The 19,523-nt window shown below is 44.3% G+C and overlaps 1 protein-coding gene across 1 annotated transcript in view; it reads left to right on the top strand.

Annotated features, from left to right (window-relative positions):
* LRP8 (LDL receptor related protein 8) overlaps nucleotides 1–19,523 on the top strand; it is a 168,641-nt gene that overhangs the window by 85,439 nt on the left and 63,679 nt on the right. The window contains exon 3 of the mRNA XM_066325462.1: nucleotides 18,242–18,364. Coding sequence (XP_066181559.1) covers nucleotides 18,242–18,364 — 123 coding nt within the window. The remainder of the gene's footprint in view (nucleotides 1–18,241; nucleotides 18,365–19,523) is intronic.

Below are 19,523 nucleotides of genomic sequence, written 5' to 3' on the forward strand. Positions count from 1 at the left end.
GACCCAGGAACAAAGGGAAATGTTCATATCTTTTAATGAACTGCCACAGACCGAGGGCTGAGAAGAAAAAAGGGAAAGAATAGAGTCAGCTCTATGAGAAACAAAACTTTTTTTTCACAAGGCAGGGAATAGGAGCTTTCTTAGTAAAATATTGTAAGTGGCTTTGCTCTATTATCTGGTAACAGCTTCACATCCTCGAATCATTTATTCTTTCACAAGAAAGGAAATTTGCAAGTGGGTGTTTCTCTGTGCATAGGCCCCTTCCCTTTTCTGGTGATGATTCTGGCAGCCTGCTCCTCCCTTCCAGCCCTCTCCCAGCAGAGAGCCTGGGCAGAGGATGGTCAGTCTGGGAATCAGCTGCTTGTGCAGGACACAGGAATGGCTCTGGCATCAGGAGGGAGGTGCTGGCCAGTGGCTGTAGTTCCACTGTTAAATGTACGGCCATTTGGAGAAACATAAGCTTTCTAAATTCCATGCCTTCATTTTTTCCCCATGTTTAATGTTGGTTGGGTTTTTTGTTAGTTTTTTTGGGGTGATGGTGGTTGATTTTAGACATCTGTACTTATTAATAAGTCATTTCATGATAATTGCCATGTGCATGTCCAGGATACCTGTGAGGTGATTATCTGACCTGGGAGTGAGCTGCTGGGGACTCGGCAGTGGGTTTTACTTCATTATTTTGCTTATTTTTTTGCCTGTAACGGGTACAGAAAAGTGAACACCATCAAAGCCAGTGTGCAGTTATTCCCCCATCCCTCCCCAGTGCAGGTGGACTGTTCCCTCTGCGTTCCAATTCCCTTTCCTTTCCCAGAGGCAACTGATGGAAAAAATGTGCACACAGACAGCAAATGGAAAAGTGACACCACTGAGAAAAGACACTGGGATTGAAGTTCCCAATGCCAAGTGCTGTAGGACAGAGTCATTAGAACAGCATCATTTCTGACAGTAGTAATTTAAAGTTCTTTGCTTCTTCATGCTTCCTGAGGGATTGGGATCTTTTTATTCCCATCTTCTGCTTTTGGAGAGACAAGCAGTTGGTAATGGATGGATGAGATGAACCAGATCAAACAACTTCTTCTTAAGGGCTGTTCATTAAAACTGTCTCGTGGTAGGGGATGGCGAAAAACATTTTATGCTCTTTTTTATGTTTCTTTTCAGAATCAAGATTTTAATTGATTCTGTTAAGTCTCACCATTATTTACCAGTTTGATGAGTTTGTGCATCAGTTCTAATGGGTACTGAAGTTGATCATGTTCTTGCCACTGGCTTACAAGCAGGGCCAATCACAGCTCTGTCCCACTTCGAGGGGGCTTAAAAGTGCCTTTTGTGCATGTGCAGCATCTTCCTCCTGTGGTGTGAAGCAGGATGTCCTGGAAAAATCCTGCCTTCTCCCATCTCCAAACAATCAGGGCAAGACATGGCCTTTAAGGAATGGCTGTTTAGCAGGGAGAGTTCTTAATGCGCAGGCACGAAGAGGGTTCTCTTGATTTTTTTAAAATATGCTCTTCTTGGATTTCATCAGTTGCTCCCAACTGGGCAAGGAAAGGTCTGATAATGGGAGGTTGTGTCCCCCATCATCATCTGTGGAATGATCAATGTCTGAAGTGGTTGTGGCTGCAGAGTCCCACTGGGCAAATTGTCATCCTCTAACAGAGCCTCCTGCCTGGTGGTGCAGATTTTCCAGCAGTAATTCTGCCTGGCAGGAGAAGGAGAATTTTTACTTGTAAGCTGCACTTTATGAATCTGGTAGGAAGGACTTCACCTTAGCAAAGGGAAAAAGTGGCCAAGCTCACAGTGCCCTGCTTTTGGCTCTGTGCAGTTGAGACGCTGCACTTGATGCCTTAATCAGTAAATGTTCTTGTAGCCAAGCTCTGGATAAAGTGTCACTGTGAGCAGGAAAATAAAGGGGTGTGAGCACTTGAGCAATTTCCAAGCAGTCATGTGAGTTGTGGACAGCAGGACTTCCCTGCTGGCTTTCATTTGTGGGGGAGATCTGCAAAGCTGCCTGAGGGTCCAGACCTCCTGTCAGGGATCTTTCAAGAGTCTTGCTGGAGGAATATGGAACTTAATAATCAATTTTTAATTTTTCATGTATCTAACTTAACGAATATGAACTTAAGTGGCTGTTAATGCTCTGGTAAATGAGTGGTTTATTTCACTTTCTGTCATTCTCATTGCCCCGCTGCTTGATCTCGAGGGATCCAGTTTAAGGTCCCCTCCAAAATGCAGGGCTTTGGGGGTTTGGTCGTGGCTTTTTTTTGTTACAGTCTGCATGAAGATAAGACAGCTGGAGAGGAAGGAATTTGGCTGGAATGTTCCTGGCTCTTGCCAGGTGAAGTTACCTCCTGATGGAAGCGTAAAATCGAGGGCACCACTGGTTTCCTCCCGAAGAACTGGCTGTGACTGTCCTGGCTGTGAAGTGTTTGGGGCTTTGCAGTGAAAATTGTTCTGAAAGGACAAAATACTATTGTATGTTACACAGCTTTAATGGGGGCTGCATCTTTTGGTGTTTCTCACCCCTTCCTTGTTCTCAGGTTTCAGTCTCTGAGCTTGTCACACATCTAAAATTTTGGTTCTGTTGCCAAAGTCCTTACAGTGATTCTTGCTGAAGCTATTTGCTGATGTAATTTTTCAGAGCAGTAACGTAAGTAGTGCTGTGCTCAGTTTATCAGCGTTTTTTCAAAACTATTTATACGTCCAAATCATTTCTTTAACACTGAGTTTTTAAAAAGCCTCACACATCAGTGCTGAAGGCAAAAGAAGGTATATTTATTTCTCTTTTTTTCTTTTTTTCTCCTTTTTTTTTTAATGCAGCTGTTGGAAGTAAAGAAAATGCAATGCACAGCTCCAGGGCTGTTTATAACCGGTGTCTCTTGGCACCCGAAGCTGCCTGGCTTTCTTACATGTAAAGTTTTGCCCCGACATCAGGCCTAATTTATAGTTGATATCCAGGACAAGGAGAAGTCAAAGGAAAAGTGATGTTTCCTAGGGAATGAGAAGCCCTTGCCTGGCACTCATGAATTACAAGGCTGAACTTTTTAATGTGTCTCTCCTCCTCCTTTTGCTCGGTTTTGTTGCTGCCTCCAGTAACATTTTTCCTGACTATAGTACCATTGACTCCTGTGATAGTTTAATAGTTTCTGCTGTTTACACAGTTGTCACTTAAATCGTTGTGATTTAAATTTGCATGCAGGGTCAGTAAGTGCTCAGAGTTTATGGTGCTACCCCAAAAGGTAATTTGTATTCTGGGCGCTGGAGTTGTCCTGGTAACACTTAGGTGACTGGAAACCATTTGCAGAGGGGAAGTTTAATCCTGATATTGCTCACCAATTCCAGTCCTGGGGGTCCCATCCAGGCTGGATGGAGTTTGGTAGTGACAAAACCTTCTAACTTTACCTTGTGGCCAGGGCCTTCATAGGATCTTACCTGTGCTGCTGTTTAAAGAAGACATATGAAAATTATTCCTCTACTTGTACCTTCATTTCTGACATCCTGAGCTGGGGGTTGCTGTTCCTTCTGCTGCAGGCTGAATTCTTATCTCTGAAACTTGGTCGTGATGCTGCTTTCTGATTTTTGGGGGGTACTGATTAGCAGGGGCTACAGGTCACTTGCTGCACTGCTGGTATATGTGATGTAACAGACTTAAAAGATAAAGTTAATTAAAAAAAAAACCATCTTATTGCCTTAAAATTGTACTCACAGATTATTGGTTTTAGTGTATGTTAGTGCTGGGGACCCAGAAAATTACTGGAGTATTGCAAGTTTATTACTCCATACTCTAGTAGCCAGGCATTTACAGACTGCTGTTTTGAATAGTCTAAAGTCATATTGCTGATTTTTTCACTGCTGAAAAGTATCTGGTACTTCATTCTGGCTGCCCTGGAGAGAAAGAATTGGTACTTTTATCACCTACAGGGACCCAGTACAGAAAAGCATGAAAGCATAATCAAACAGTCATCTCAAGAGATATTTTCATGGTCACTATCTCCTATAAATCCATTCATAGCTCTTCTTATGAAAATCACAGTGACAACAGACTTAATCAGGAGACAAATGTTGATACAGTGTCTTGACTTTCTGGGTTTTCTTGCAGCAAAAAGTACATTTTCTGTACTACATTTGAATCTGGCCTTAAATAATACCAGTGCATTACTGCAATACATCTTGGTGAAAGAGGCTTTTAGAGCTAATCTGAATCAGAGCAGCTACAGTGACTTCAGAGCAGACAAGCAATTTCTCACACCAGCTGAGGGCATGGTGCACTCTGAGTGTTTGGAATTGCACACTGAAATCTGCAGAGCTGTTTCTGCATCATGCAAGAAATGCTTTCTCCACTTCTTGTTTTCCTTCCTTTTGTGAATGAACCACAGGAGAGTAAAACCAAAATCCACTTTTGTATTCCTGGAAGAAAGACTGAGGCTTTGGTAGTGACTTATCTTAATAGAGTCTTCTCCTTTTTATATCTCTGGATGGTTTCCATAGGTTTTACATAGATTAATAACGTGGCCTCATGGAAAATAAAAAGTTAAGAAATAGATGGAGGGGGGGAGGTAATAATCATTGGGATAATTATATCTATGGATGTCTTTGGCTTACGGTACTTGGTTTTTCAGCAGTGTTCATGTGGGACTCCATAAGCAGTAAAAAGTTCACAGTTCCATAAAAATTTATGTTCCCTTTATTCTCGTAAAACACAAGTAATCACAGAATAGTTTGGGTTGAAAGAGACCTTTAAAGGTCACCTTGTCCAACCCCCTGCCATGGGCAGGGATGTCTTCAACTAGATCAAGTTGCTCAGATTCCTGTCCAACCTGACTTTGAGTGTTTCCAGAGATGGGGCATTCACCACCTCTCTGGGCAACCTGTGCCAGTGTTTTGCAATGATGTAAAAAATATCTTCATTATATCCTTTTATATTCCTTATATCTTATACAAAAATGTCTTAATTTTTAGACTTGGATCTGGTGCACGCTCCTTTGGATGCAGCCCAGGACCCGTTTGGTTTCTGGGCCATGAGTGCACATCTCCAGGTCGTGTCCAGCCTCACATCCACCAGCACGCCCAAATCCTTCACAGGGCTGCTCTCAGTCCTTCTCAAATACCTCTGGAAATCAGTTCAAAGACACAGGAGACTTGGTTATGCTTGTCAGTCATACTTTGTAAAGTTATGTTTTAAGGTGCTTTTTTTCTGGCAGAGTCACGGGAATTGCTGATGAGCGTGACTGCCTAATAATGGAGTGAAAAGCAAAGCTCCTTCTGAAAGCAGAGAAATCTGTCTGCAGCTGATGCTCTGCCCCGGGTGACATGGGGATTGCTTATTAAACTTCACCTTGTCTGGGTTTGCCTTGGGATCGTTTCCCCACAGAGCACTAAGGGATGGAATGCTGCATAGGGCCAAAGGCAGGATGCTCCATCCTCATGGCTTTGTTGCCTTTGGCTGGAAGGGGCTTGCTTTCTTAAATCAGGGGAAAACTCAATTCATCAACATCTCCTTGCACAAAGGGGGAGGGTTGTTTGTGTTTAAAAGGCAGCAGGCAAATTGGTTTCTCTTTGTCTTGGCCTTCCTGTGCTATTGCCTTGCTACTCCTCCATCTCCAGCGAGACTCCCGGGTCCTTTGTTGCCTCCTGCTCATTTCCATGGCAGCCCAGGCCAAGCAGCCCCGCGTGGATGAGCCGCAGGGAAGGAAACAGCCGAGTGTGGGAGCAGGGCAGAGCAGGAGCAAGAATGGAGCCTGTCACTAGGACTGGCTGTACGTAATTGCATAAATTCCATCCAGCGCATCCCATGGTTTCAAGCCCCTGGAAGCTGTAAATAATGTGTTTTAATTAATGGGTTGCCAGGAGCTTTAAAGGAAATCAGATTGGACCGAGGGCTGCAGAATTCGGCAGCTGTGGTGGCTGGAGCATTACGAGCACTTTGACTAACTGCTGGTTGTTCATTTCATTTTAATTAAATGACTTGCAGAGCTGGAAGCTCCTGCCATCCTCACCTGGTTACTGCTGAAATCCAGGATGTGTGGAGCTGGGGAACTGAGCAAAACTGGTGACGACAGAGGAGAGACTGTCAGAAGACTGTGCAGGGCCGTTAACCTCAAAGCCACGCAAACCGCAGCGTTTCCTGCATGGCGTTTCTTTGTGTGATCCCTGTGGTTTGGGTTGTGTGTGTTCTGCGTGTGCAGTGCGGTTGGTGGTGACCGCGGAGCCTGTGATTTCCATCGTGTGTTAGCCAAGCGCTGGGGCTGGCAGGGAGAAAGGAGCAGTTGCTCTTTGCAGACGTGTAAAGTTGTGCGCAGTGACGTGCGCCGCACGCGCGATTCGTGTAGCATTTGGTAACGAGCTGAGCTGCAGAAATGAGCAGAATGAGCAGTGTAAGGGCCACTGGAGGGGAGTTTTTAATGCCTTTTCCTGTCAGTATCTCCCAGCACAACCAGGGTTAGGGACTGGCTGTCTCTGCCTGGTTTTCTCTCATGTGCACTGAGGTTAATGTGGCGAGGGGATGTGGTGGAAAGGAGGTGTTAAGGATGGAGCTATGCCAGTGGAAGTGGGAGCACGGAGGTACCTCAGATGGGCAGATAAAAGGGTATTGTCAATCCCTGGTGGGGTCCTGCTTACCAACAATCTGCCTGCTGCTCCGCCGACCTCGGATCACAGCAACTGGAGAGTAAGGGGAAATATGCCCACTAAAAATGTTGACATGGTTCCACCATCTGCTTCTACTGTATTAACTTTCCTGACTAATTGCATGTGTGATGCTGTGCCACATGGTAGCTTTGTTCTTTACATCAAAAGACAAAGCTTCTTTGTGTTTCCTGTGGACCTTTGAACCACACTTGCCATTGAAGGCCCTGTCAGTGTGACACAGTGGCTGTTGACGTCTTCTTGCCCTGGTGATTAGAGAGCTCCGAATAAGTGATCTTGGTCATACTTGTTAATAGGTTAAAGGCTATGGATGCGCGCATCATAATTTCCACGTTGTGCCTATTCAATGCTCATCCCCGGGGTACAATATTTAATATTGCAATGCACAAAAAAGCATTTGACAGCGCACGGTGATGGGTGAAGAGGTTTGTGCTCCAGTGGGGGAGAGCTGTGTGACCGGTGCCCAGCCCTGAACCTGAGCCCTTGCCTTCCTGCAGGAGCCCATCCGCTCGCGTCCTGGCACGGCATTTACAGACATTTGTTTGGCGCCGTTCCGCCGCAACAGACTTGGATCAGAGGATGAACCTGCTGTTCAGTCTGAAACGATGCTGCCTTTGGAGACGGGCTTGAAAATGCTTTTGTGTGTGTGTGTGATCCCTTACAATTCCCGGGGCTCTGATTCAGTGCTCTTAAAAAGCAAGATTCCTGGCAAATTAGTAGTTGGGTACAATGAATGTCTTCTTTAGGGAGCAGCTAACAGAGCTGTAGAAAAGGTGTCTTCACAGGTGTGTGCACAGGGACATCTGTGCCACTGGTCTGTCTAAAGATCATTAACAACCAGGCTCTATTTTTTTTTTTTTTAATTATCTTGAACATTCCCAATGTGTTGCTGCCAGTTAATTCTCTTTGAGTTTTTCTAGTACAGCTATTGGTTTAAGAAAGCTTTCTGTAGTATTTGTTATGGCATAAGGGGTTTCTGTGTGTATTTTTGGCTTTTGTGGCATTCCAACCGTTACTTTCCATTTTCTATTTCTGTTTTTTGATGTCTGAAGGAGTTACATATTTCAGGACTAGGGGAACTTTCTAAAATAACCCTAGGAAAAAAATTTTTGCTTCAAAAGTGCCATCATTTTGTTAGTAACAAAGTAAATGGGGAAAGGGAATGAAGCTGAAAACACTAGGTTTAAGTCTTTAGAAAAATCTCTGTTCCTTTTATTGTTATTGGCTCTTCATTCTTCCCAGACACTTCAGTGGGTATTTTAGTTGTAATATTTTAGCCTCCCACAAAGTAAACCATGGCACATGGGGTTTTTTCTTAACTGTACAGAGATTTTCTTGCATGTTTTACCCTGCAACTTATTGATGAAAGTAGGACCAAAAGAAAAAGTGCAAACATTGATCCAACATTAAGCAAGTGGACCATGTATAAATTGACATAAAATGCAGTGCTGCTTCTAATAAAAAAATGCATAAATGCAGCAGAACCAAGCGAAAAATAACAGCTTCATTCCTCTTCCTGTTGGCTGCCAAACAGAATGCTCAGGTGTGTCGTTGCCCATGTAATTCCCTAACTGAGAGCACAAACCCTCATTGCTTTTCCCTACTGTCCACCCACATGGATCTGTGCATTGAACCAGCAATTCCTCCTCAGGCATCCCAGGTCTGTTACACTTCTCCTTGTGGCCCCTCTCCCCATTTCCTACTTACACAAGGCATCATTTTGCCACTGCATGGATTGAGGCTTCAAATCTCTGATTTAGTCCATTGATCCTGACTCTTGCCTTTGCTTTTTTCCTTTTCTTTGTTTTCCTAGAAACTGGGAGCTGTGCCTTGACTTCTCTTGGGTTTCTAGCATGTCCTTAGATTTGGATCATTTATATGTCAGGTCAGAGATACTTGTGGCTCATCACCACATTTGTGGAAATATATAATGCTCGTGCATAGCAATGTCCTGTGTGTGTGTGTTTTACTGTGCTTACAAACTCGGAGCTCGCAGGTGCAAGTATCAGGTTCCTGTTTTTCCACACAGTTTTGTAAGGATCAGTGTGCAGCCTGGACCCAGGCCAAGTTCTGCAAAACAGGGTTTAAACTGTGTTTATTTCTCTTGCTGTTTTAAAGGCTGATTTGCAGAGGAAGTGACTTTGCCTGCAAGTTCTGGGGACCCACAGTGTGTAATGGTGCTCTGCTCTCAGTGGCAGAGGTGGCTGCTGAAATTGCTGCAGCTTCCCAGCAGATGTTTTGTGCTCTCACAGCCCGTGTCTCACACACACAGCTATGTCAGGGCAGACCCTACCAGGGCAGTGACAAATGTGCAGCCAGGGGCTGAGGCTTGCCAGAAATGCCTGATCCTGGTTTGAACCCTACACCACGCAGCTGCAGCGAAAACGTGACAGGGAGTTCATCATACCTGCCTCTGCGCAGGGTTCAGGGCCCCTGGGTTTATCTCCTGCGTGCAAACTTGGTGTGAAATTCTGCTGGAGGTGCCGTGTTTTGCTTTGGTGCACTTTAACCTCACAGTGTGTACACTACATTCAGGCAATGAGGACTTAAATGCTGTGTCCAAGCTGTGAAAGGCAAATTCTGCGCCTGTAAACTCCAGTGTTGTCATGTTTCGATGGGATAGCGTGAGCTGGGTAAGAAAAGGTGGCACATCAGGCTCCAGGGGTATTCTTTGGTATCCTCTCCACTGGTCTTGGAGATTTCCTTGCCACCATCTATGAAAAAGGAATCACACTTAAAAACACCAAACAGAGCAGAGAGCAGTGACTGTGTGGGTAGGGAGGCTGTGTTTTCCTTACACCTCACTTGGTGAAGGATCTGCATTCACATGTCTTTGTCTCTTCTCTCTCTCAGTGCTCACATGCCTTTACCTCATTTCTCTAATTTTCTGAATAACTGAAGGCAATTTTATCCATAAAGCATGGATGTTCTCTTTTCCCTGGTACCTGTGTGATGAGCTATGAGCACATGTGTAGGTGGGAACCAAAATTGTTCCATCAACTCAACCACTTCTGCTTTTCTGTCTTACTGTATTTGCTCTCAGAAATAACTTTCAGTCTGTTTTGTCCTCAGGAAACCTGGATTTTGTCATTGGGGCATTGAGTCAGTGCACCAGGGACTTCTGTCATCAGGGGCTTTGGTTTAGGCTGAGGTTATAAAACCTGGACTGAAAACAGACATCATAGGGTGTCATAAAAACATCTGAGACCAATTTTGCACAGAGACCACTGAGACCAGTAATTATTATGGACTTTGGGGATGTTTCATCAGGGTAGAATATGGCCCCTAGGGTTCAATTCCCAGAAACTGAAAGACAGAATAATATTAAGTGCCTCTTGAGGAATTTGTGGACGTCCTTCATTGTGAAATAACATACATGTAGTTGCCACCCCAAGAGCTTCTGTCTTGCAACAATGTCTTGCTTGTTACAAGAAGGCAAAACAAAACCCAGAGACAGGCAAAGCTGGCAATTCTGTCAGCAAAAGTCAGTGTGGATGAGCTTCAGTCAAAGAAATATTTAGAAACAAACTGGAAAGTCAGAGCATACCAAATCCTTTGAAAAGGTCATGACTGCAGCAATATGGAGTTCTGGAAACACGTTCAGCTCCCGCAGCAGAGCGATGGCTGCTCTTTTCCACAGGCAGGAAATCTTGTCTTGAGCGTCAGGAGCGGCGACCGCGCCGTGGAACCTGGAGGAGAGCCGTGGGCACACCTTGGCTGCTGCAGGACCTCTGTCCCTGAACGCCTCTGCGTCCCTGTCCCTGCAGGGGAGGACACGCCTTGTGCCTTTTCAGGCTCTGTCTTACGGGGAGAGAGTTTTGCTGATACCCTTCCGTTCAGAGCTACCTTCTGTAACCCTTGTTGTAAGCAAAAAACCCCGTTTGCTGAAGGCAAACCTTGTCTGTGCACTTGGCTGCCTTCCTGTCGCTGTTGCTGCTGGACGAGGAAGAGCCTGGGTGGGATTTTGTCGGTGGCAGTTTTGACACTGAGCGCTGGGTGGTTTCTCACACGTGCTGTGCAGTGTCACACAGCAGGGAGGTTGGCTGGTAGCATCCAGAGGTGGCTGCAGGCTGGACAGGGCTGTCAGCCTGTTTCTGAGCAAAGCTGGACACTGTTTCAGGTGCTGGTAGGAAATTCTGTCCCTTCCTCTGCAGAAGGACGCGATTTTCCAGTTTACAAGTGCAGTGTAGGGGAAGATGGTTGGTTTTCCTGGGGGCTTGTGTTTTGTTTTTTTAAATTCCAGAGACTTGAACATTGAGGTGATGGGGGTTCCTGGAGAACAAAAATGAGGAAACCGTCACAAAACCAGGGTTTGTACAGCTTAAAAGATGACTTAGGATTTATGAGTGGATTTTTTAAAAAAGGAGAAAGCTGAGGGCAGAAAGGAGGGAGCAGATGTTGGAGGGAGCCTCGCCTGAAGGAGTGTGGGGCACGTTCCTCTGGAGGGAATGAGGCAGCACTTGAGCTTTCTGCCTGGGCTCTTCCCAGCTGTGAAGTTCCCTAGGACAAAGCCCCAGAGCCCCAAATCAGCCTTCAAACTTGCAAGAAGTTGTCCTGGATATACCAAGCAGTATGTTTGACAGACCTCTAACGCCCTCCAAGGAGCACACCAGTCCAAGTGGACTTTTTGGCCTTGATTTCTCTTCTGGGAAGAAGAGAAATCCTGCTTTTCCTACCGGTGAAACATGTTGTAGGGACACATGCTGCATTGATTTGAGCAATAAAATATTTGGTAAAATAACAGAGCAACCTTTGAGCATACAGCCTCTTTTTAAAGACTGAAAGGACAAAAGCACCTGAGGACCGGTTGGGGAAAAAATATTCTTCAGTTTTACCTCGATTTATGTGAGTAAATTTAGAAATAAAAAATTTAGAAATAAATTTAGTAATAAAAAAGTAAATTTAGAAATAAAAAAGTAAATTTAGAAATAAAAAAAAGAAAAGCCTGTATCTGTTAGTTGAAGTCACTTTAATTTCATACATGAGAACAGTATGTTTTTTCAGCATTCTGCTTTTCACAGGTTTCAATTAGGTTCTGCCATTTTCATTACATTAAATTTAATATTAAACGTGAAAACGGATTTAAATAATTCTTTATAGGAGGCTTATACATATTACCATTTAAAATGCACAGAAGTGGATACCTTTGATTCTAATGAAAAATCACAGGTGACATCTCTTTTTCTCCTTTTCAAGTGCTTGGTTTGATTGGATTGATCTGAGGGGCTGCATGTTTTGGTTACTTGAGCAGCAGCTTCAGGCAGCCCCAGAGCCTCTGACTGGGCTGCTGTCAATGGGGCCTTGTTTTCTGGGGCTGTATCTGGGGTCTTGGGGAGAAGTTTCTTTAGAATGTGTTTCATGTGGAGTATCAAAGGGACCATGGTCTGTGCCTGAGCACCGGCTCTTTGAGGGGATCTGATTAATCTTGCTTTATAAAAGTAATTGCCTGCTGAGATGGCAGCGTCAAAAGAAGTGGCCAGATTCAGAGAGCGGTTAAATATTCCCTTTCATTACTTCAAGGTGTCCTCAGTTGTATGGAAATAAAAAGGACTTGATGGTCCACATCCACTAGGATTTCCTGGTATTTTGACTCTGGGATCTTCTCTTCTCTTGTTGCCCTTTTATAGCTGCAAACCAGCACATTCCTGGGATTCCTGTGCCCAGGGTTTGGCAGATGGTGGCAGAGGTGCTGTGAGGGTCAGGCTCCCAGCACAAGGTGTTTGGATGCTGAAGCAGGGAATGCAGCACCTGCTGGGAGCAGGAAACCTCTCCCTGTTGTCCACGCTCCCTGTGACACTTCCTCCTCTGCAAAATCACCAGCAGCAGCTGAGAGGACTCGGGCTGCAGACGGGGGTCAGGATTTTCACATCTCCTTAAGGACAGCTAAGACGTCCTTGGGGTATAAAACCTGATCAAAGGATTGGGGATCAACAGCACAGATTCTTTCTGAAGGGCAGGGATGCTGTCAAAGTGTGGTTAGGGCTCAGGCTCCTGCTCCAAGTGTTTTCTGAGTTTGGGAGTATGTATTAACTTTGTGGTGAACATAACTTCAAAAAAATTTTTTAATTGTTTTCTTCTGTTGCTGAAGAATTCTGTTTGGGAGTGACATTTGCAATGTCCTGGTGGCTGTGTTTGTGATCCAGGAGGTTATAAACTGAGGTTATAAACTGAAAACAACTGTTTGCTGCTGAGTTTTGTGTAGCCCAGAAACTTCCTCGAGTTGTATCATGAGCACAGCCCTTACCTTTCTCTGGGAAGCAGAAAACCTCTTTGGGCCAAGCCAGTGATGGAGCTCATGTGGGTTCTGATAAACCCCTAATCAAAGTTGCCATTAAATTCCCCAGCATGAAATGAAAGCCTGTTTTGTGAATTTCAGTGTCTCTGGCCTACCATCATCTCCCCGTTATCACATCCTGCTGGGCTGTGCTGTTTGATTGCTGCAGAAGGATCGCAGCAAAACTTGCATTGTATGGGGTTTTTACTGTATTTTGTTACATTTTTACAGCAGCTTGAGTGAAACTGCTTTCTGCTAGAAGACTGAATATTGGCTGCAAATGAGAGCAGATACACAGTTTGATGGGAAGTCTGGTGTTGATTCAGAAGTTAAAATAGGAGCAGGATCTGTGTAAAGGAGTGAGGGTAGTGGAGCAGAGTAAACCAGTTTTTACTGAGTTTGGTGTCTGGGATTTTTAATCCCTAATTGCCACCTTCCCTCTGCCATAAACCCACCTGGGGATGAGGTGCAGAATCTCAGCCTGTGGAGCAGACCAGCCCTGTGGCCACTTTCTGCCCTTATCTCCCTCTGTGGAACTGTGACTTTGATTGTTCTATATTCAGCTCCTAATCTTATGAAACTTGTAGGATTAGATTTATTTTCCACATCTTTCCCCTCTTTTAGAATTGGTGGAAGTTGGCCAAAAGTTGAGAGGAGAAAATGGGGAGAAGGCATGGTTTGCAGGGTCTTTGTGGGTTAACACTCAAGGATGCTCTCATGGGCCTGGTTTTCTGTCTGGGTACACAACCCAGGGTTTGAACAAAACCCTTTGTCTGAAAATCCTGTGTTTAGAGTGTTAGAACTATGTAGGGTTCATTGTCTCATGGGGGAAAAAACAAACCCTCATTTTCAAATGTCCTTTACAGGCAAGTTGTTGTAAGAAAAAGATGCCTTTTAATGTGATTTTACATTACTGCTACTGTTGAACAGCTACATAGAACTGTTGATAAAAGAGGAAACGTGTTCATTCTGCTTTTCAGCTGTTGGTTTGGGGAAATCAGGAGAAGCAAGAAATGAAACTATCTTAGAGCTGACTATTGCTTAACATTAAAGATGTGCAAAATAGGAATAACCAAGCTGTGAATTGGACATTGAATCATGGAGTCCCTGGTGTCTTATAAGGAGTAAGTGGAAAGATGCACCTGCCTCCTAAAGCCTCTAAAACTGAGGCAGAAGTGAAGTGAGGTTAAATGAGGTGGCTGAGGGGGAAGTGGGAGGATGTTGGGTTTTATTAGAAAGAGGAAAAACGAGTAAGTCCTGGACTTTTCCATTAGATTCAGGTACCTTGTTTGTGTTAGGGTCAGGGAATTGATCTTTCAGAAGCATTTTTGGAAGTTGGAAGTCACACTTATATCATCCAGTCCCCGCTCTTAGCCAATATAAGATTTGTTCCTTTCAGGGTGTATTTATTCCCTCCAGTCTAATTAAACATGTCCCTAGTCACTGCTTTTTTATAAATTCACTCTGTACATGTTTGTGTTCTGAACCACTCTCCCTGGGTTCCCTGCTTTTAATTTGCTGCAGGATGACCCCTGAATCTCATATTGCGGTTCAGGATAAGAGATGTGAGTAACAGAATGGAAAAGGGCATTTTGGAAAACGAGGGGCCACGTTGGGTTTGATGCACTTTTATTTAAAACTCAGTGTGGTAGGGTTCTATCACTGCTGGGTAAAATTAAAAACCTCCTTTCCCTTTTCCCTCGCCTTTGTATCTGGGAGGGGAGAAGCAGGAATGCTTGACCTGACCTGAGTGCTCCTTTGGGAGCTGCCCAAGCCTCATTCCCTGTGAGCCAGCAGAGTTCCTACAGCTCTGTCCAGCCACACGTGGGGAAGGAGCAGCAGGAGCTGAAGGCAGAGTCCAAAGAGAAGCAGGCTCCTTGGTGTCTCAGTGTGCAGGGGAGCAGATGAAAGGCTCTGCTCGGGCTGCAGGAGCCTCTCTCTTCTCGTTCCAGGTCCGGTTTGCCCCCGAGGAGCCGCGGCTCGGGGATGCTGGGACCGCTCACCGCCGTTTGTTTGTGTTCACTTGGAGGAGACACGTGAGCAGAGCTGCCTGCTTACGGCAAAGGAAATGGATCTCAGGGGGACAATTAATTGTGCTTGACTATTTCTGAGCCAGGTGAAAGCGGCAAATGAACCCCCGTGTCCTCCCCATTGTCTAAAAGGGATGTATTTGTTTATTTTACGTTTTTAATGCACCGCTGGCAATGTATGGTGTGAGCCTCAATGAATTATTGATAGGAGGAAGGTGTATAACATGGGAGATTAATAAAAAGGATTATCAGGCTTCAAAAAGGGAAAGGAAGGAAAAAACAGAGAGCTGATATTTTAATTAACTGCTCCCTGCCTGCATTACCATCCCAGAGACATGAGGATTGAGCGCCAGAAGGTAAATCTGGTTGGAAATAAAGTGGTTCCAGTCTTGTGTTAGAGGTGAGAAATAAGACAGTGCTTCAGTATTCTTGCAGTTTGAATAATCTGGGTTGCTGTTTGCAACAGAAAATGGAGTTATTAGAATTGAGACAGTCTGCAGAGCTCTGACCCAGTGCTGAGAGTAACAGTAGTAAAAAAAATAACTGCAGATAAAAGATAATATTTAAAATATAAATAACAAAAAAAATTAAAATAACAGAAGTAAATATAAGAATCATAGAAAGGTTTGAGCTCCCCCTCTCTTAATCCTGTTCCTCGAAGAGATTAGACAATTTAGATCCAAACAAAGGCCAAACACTTTTGTATCCTGCTGTTTTTTGTCATGGCACTGTTGGACCTTCAGGGGGGCGTGGGGACACAGTGACACTTGTGGATTTGGCCACTGCTGGTGGGTGGCTGTGCCCAGCTTCATTTTGCCGAAGGGAGGGAGCAGATGAGCCCCTCCAAGGGGCAGCCCAGGGCTGGCAGTGATGCTTTGCTGCCCTTCCTGAGCCCCAGCAAGGAGCTGCTTGTGGTGCACGGGGAGAGCAGTGGCAGGGAAGGGGCAAGGCCATCATCAGTGTCACCACCTGCACGACTGGCTGTGCAAAGGGACTGCCTGTGCTGCTCCTCCCTGGGGCTGCCCCTCGCTGCCATCCCCCTGGCCCAGGGATATGTCAGATTCTGAGACTGATGGCAGAAGGAGAGCTTTGCTCCTTGCACAGTAGTCATTTCATTGCTGTTTGGATCTCTAGAGAATAAGTTAAAGGACAGTTTTGGTGTGGAAAGCAGGATATTAGGGCATTAAGAGAGTGAGTACAAAACAAAATACATTATTACATTTTTAAAATTAGGTTCCTAATGTCTCCAGTATTATATATTATTATATAATAATATATCATATATAATTATATTATCTATTATTATATACTGATCTCTCCTTTCTGAATGGAGCTGTGATTGTTCCATTTGTAGATGCCACAACCTTCTCCTAGGAGCAGATAGCAGCATTTTACCCAGTGAGCTTCCCAGCAATCAGGAGAGTGCTCTCACTTCAGCTCTGCATGGGTGTCCTGTCAGTATCAGCATTTCTGGCTATTAAATACATCAGATTCATTAAAACTTGCATTGAAAACCCCAGCAGTGATGTGCAATTGCCAGTTTCACAAGCTTTGGATTCCTAACAGGAGATATTCAGGACAAAGTCTTTTCCCTCTGATAACAGATGTGCAATGTCTTGGGATGATCCTCAGTGTGACTGGTGTCTTGTAAAACTCTTGGTTTATATGGAAATGGTTTTTCTATCCTATATTATTCCCTAATATGTTTCTGAATGGCTGAAAAGAAAATTGAAAATTGTCCTTTTTTTTTTCTCCCCATTCTCCAGAATCTGGTTCATTTAGCAACAGAAGGGGAGTAAATGTATGTTCTCTTTAAAAAGTGCATCCTGAGAGATTGTCCAGCTGCTCAGTGGTGCTTTGCAGTGTTTTCCTGCTGGATATCTGCTCAGGGAAGCTGCACGTTTTGTGTGCTAGCGAATGAGTCCTTTATTTGAGCCATGAAGGTCTCAGCACCTCACACAGAACTGCTCCATGTTTCCTGTGTGGGCACGTGAGTGATATTGAACATGACTCCCCTCCTGACAGCAGCTCGTGTAGGAAAACAAGAAAGGAAAGGAAAAGATCAAACCCCAGAGGCTTATTTGTTGTGTTTAATGCTTTGAAACTGTTTGCTGGAAGAAGTATTGATGTAGCAATATGTGTGCACATGATTTGTAAGAAATGGCTTGGCAAGCCGTGGGCTGACTCTGAGGGCAGCTAAGCCATGGAACAGGTTGCCCTGGGAGGTTGTGCTGGCTCCATCCTGGGGTTTTTTCCTATCAGGATAAAACACAGAGCAGCCTGGTCTGACCTCAGAGCTGAGCCTGTCTTGAGCAGGAGGTTGGACTTGGTGACCTCCTGAGGTGCTTCATTACCTGAATTTTCCTGTGATCCTATTAGGTTGTGAGCAGCTTTGCAGGGGGAACAGACAAATCTCCCTGCCAGCGCTTCCTGTGCCAGCTGATGGCCAGCAAAGGTAGATACCAGGTAGCCAGAGAGCATTTCACTTCCTTGTGGTGACACTGAGCCCCAGCCCTTGCTCAGGACCCAGCAGAAAAGCCACTGAAGTGACCAGTGCCAAAGCAGTGAGCAAGTGGTGTCACATCAACACTGAGACTTCAGCCTGAAGGGACCAAATATATGTAGAATTTTCTCCTTCTGCCGCAGTGGGAAGATGCTGAGTAGAACTGCAGAGCTCATGGTGCTGCAGCACTGGCACAGAGGAACAGACCAATTAATTGCTTGAGTTCTTCATGTCTTGCATCTTTCTCAAGCCCTAGATTAATGGAAGCAAAGCAAAGAGCGTGGAGTGGTTGACATTTAATGAAATGAATGTTAGTGTTTGAAGGAGTGCTTTATGATCATCTGCTGTGGTGACAGATGTACTAACAAGCCATGAATGGATGGCATAGATAGAAACATCATTATTTAGATTATAGTACTCGAAAGGTGATACTTGTTTGTCTTGCCTGTCTGTAAATCACGCAGCATGTTTTCAGTTCCATGAAGGCAGCAGCCTTTTATAGGAAAAGCCTTAGAAAATTACCTTGAAAAAGAACATCCCATCCAAGTTTTTTGAATGGCTGGAAAAAGACATGGAAGGGTGAATCCTTTCCAAAAAATAGAAGGATAAGAGTTCTAGCGAGAGGAAACACCCATCTGTGACATGTGTGGGACTCTGTCATGAAGGAGCACTGTTGAATGTGAAATAAATCCTCACAGTACAGAGCAATCCGTATCGTCCTTGTTGGGGCTGGGTGCAATGAAGATCTTCTGCACTGTTTGTATTCATGCCAAGTGTTTTCTTCTTTTCTTGCAGCAAAGAAAACTTGTGCTGAGTCAGATTTCACTTGTGACAACGGGCACTGCATCCCAGCCAGGTGGAAATGTGACGGGGAGGAAGAATGTCCCGACGGGTCGGATGAATCAGAGGCAGCATGCAGTGAGTAGCACAAAGTGGAGTTTCTCAGACACGTTCTGTTATCAAAGCACGGAGAAACCGAAGCTGTTATTCCCAGCACTTGCAGGATAATCTGTCAATTTATGCCTGTGTTAAAACAAAAATCACAGACACAAAGGATTCAGGTCATTCAAATGACACAGTTTACAAACTTTCAAATGTGCCGTTTTCCAGACTGTGGTACAGGCAGTGCTGTCTAGTCTGGGTTTCTGTCTGCAGGGGAGCTGTAAACAGCTCGAGCTGCTTGTCAGGCTCATGATCAGCAGCAGCACAAGAAGTGTCACACTCACCTGGGATCAGGCTTTTGGAAACTGAGATTTGGTGTTTTGCATGGTAACATATTGGGATTTATCATCGCTGCAGACAGCACTTCTGTTATTTCAGAGGAGCTTTGCAATGTTACTGCATTGCTCAATGGTCATTTTTTATTTTTCCTCTGAGAACAAATGAAAAAAGCAGCAGATGAAGGATGAGGAATGTAAAATAACTAAAGCTGAGAGTAAGTGTGATAGATGTTACTGCAGGTAACAGCCTTTAAAAACCCAGTAAGTAAAAAGAACATTCTTGATTTTCATGTAGTGCATTTTATCATGTTCTTTTGAGGAGGCCCATTTGTGCTCCATTGTTCTAGAACTGTGAAGAGTTGTCTGACGTTGAGTTGAAGGGAATCCCAAGGATATCGAAATGAAAATACAAATATATAAACTTTTATTTGTGTGCTTACTTATATCTGCAGATTTGTTCTTGCCAGAGCAAGAAACTAGTACAGGCCATTCTATTGAATTTCCAGTCATGTGCTTCACAAATATTCCCATGAGTCAGAAGCAGTGTTGGAGGAAGTATTTTATCAGATCTCACCAGATTGGGGTACATAGAGGACTTCAAAATCAACTATACTTTTATTTTTAATCCTAGTACCAGTCCTACTTTCTCCCTAATTAAGGGAGATGAATGCACTTCTCTTGCATTAAATGAATTGAATCATTTTTTGCAGCTGCGTACAGGCTACAGAAAAAATTACCTCAATAAATACATTAACATATTTATGTACTGTATTTGTTGGTCTTTCACCCTGCATCCTCCTTAGTTAAAAGCTGTCTCATTAGTGCTACTTCCACTGCCTGATTGTCTGGAGGGGGGC

The sequence above is a fragment of the Sylvia atricapilla genome, chromosome 9 (assembly GCF_009819655.1).
Source record: "Sylvia atricapilla isolate bSylAtr1 chromosome 9, bSylAtr1.pri, whole genome shotgun sequence".
Taxonomy (NCBI): Eukaryota; Metazoa; Chordata; class Aves; order Passeriformes; family Sylviidae; genus Sylvia; species Sylvia atricapilla.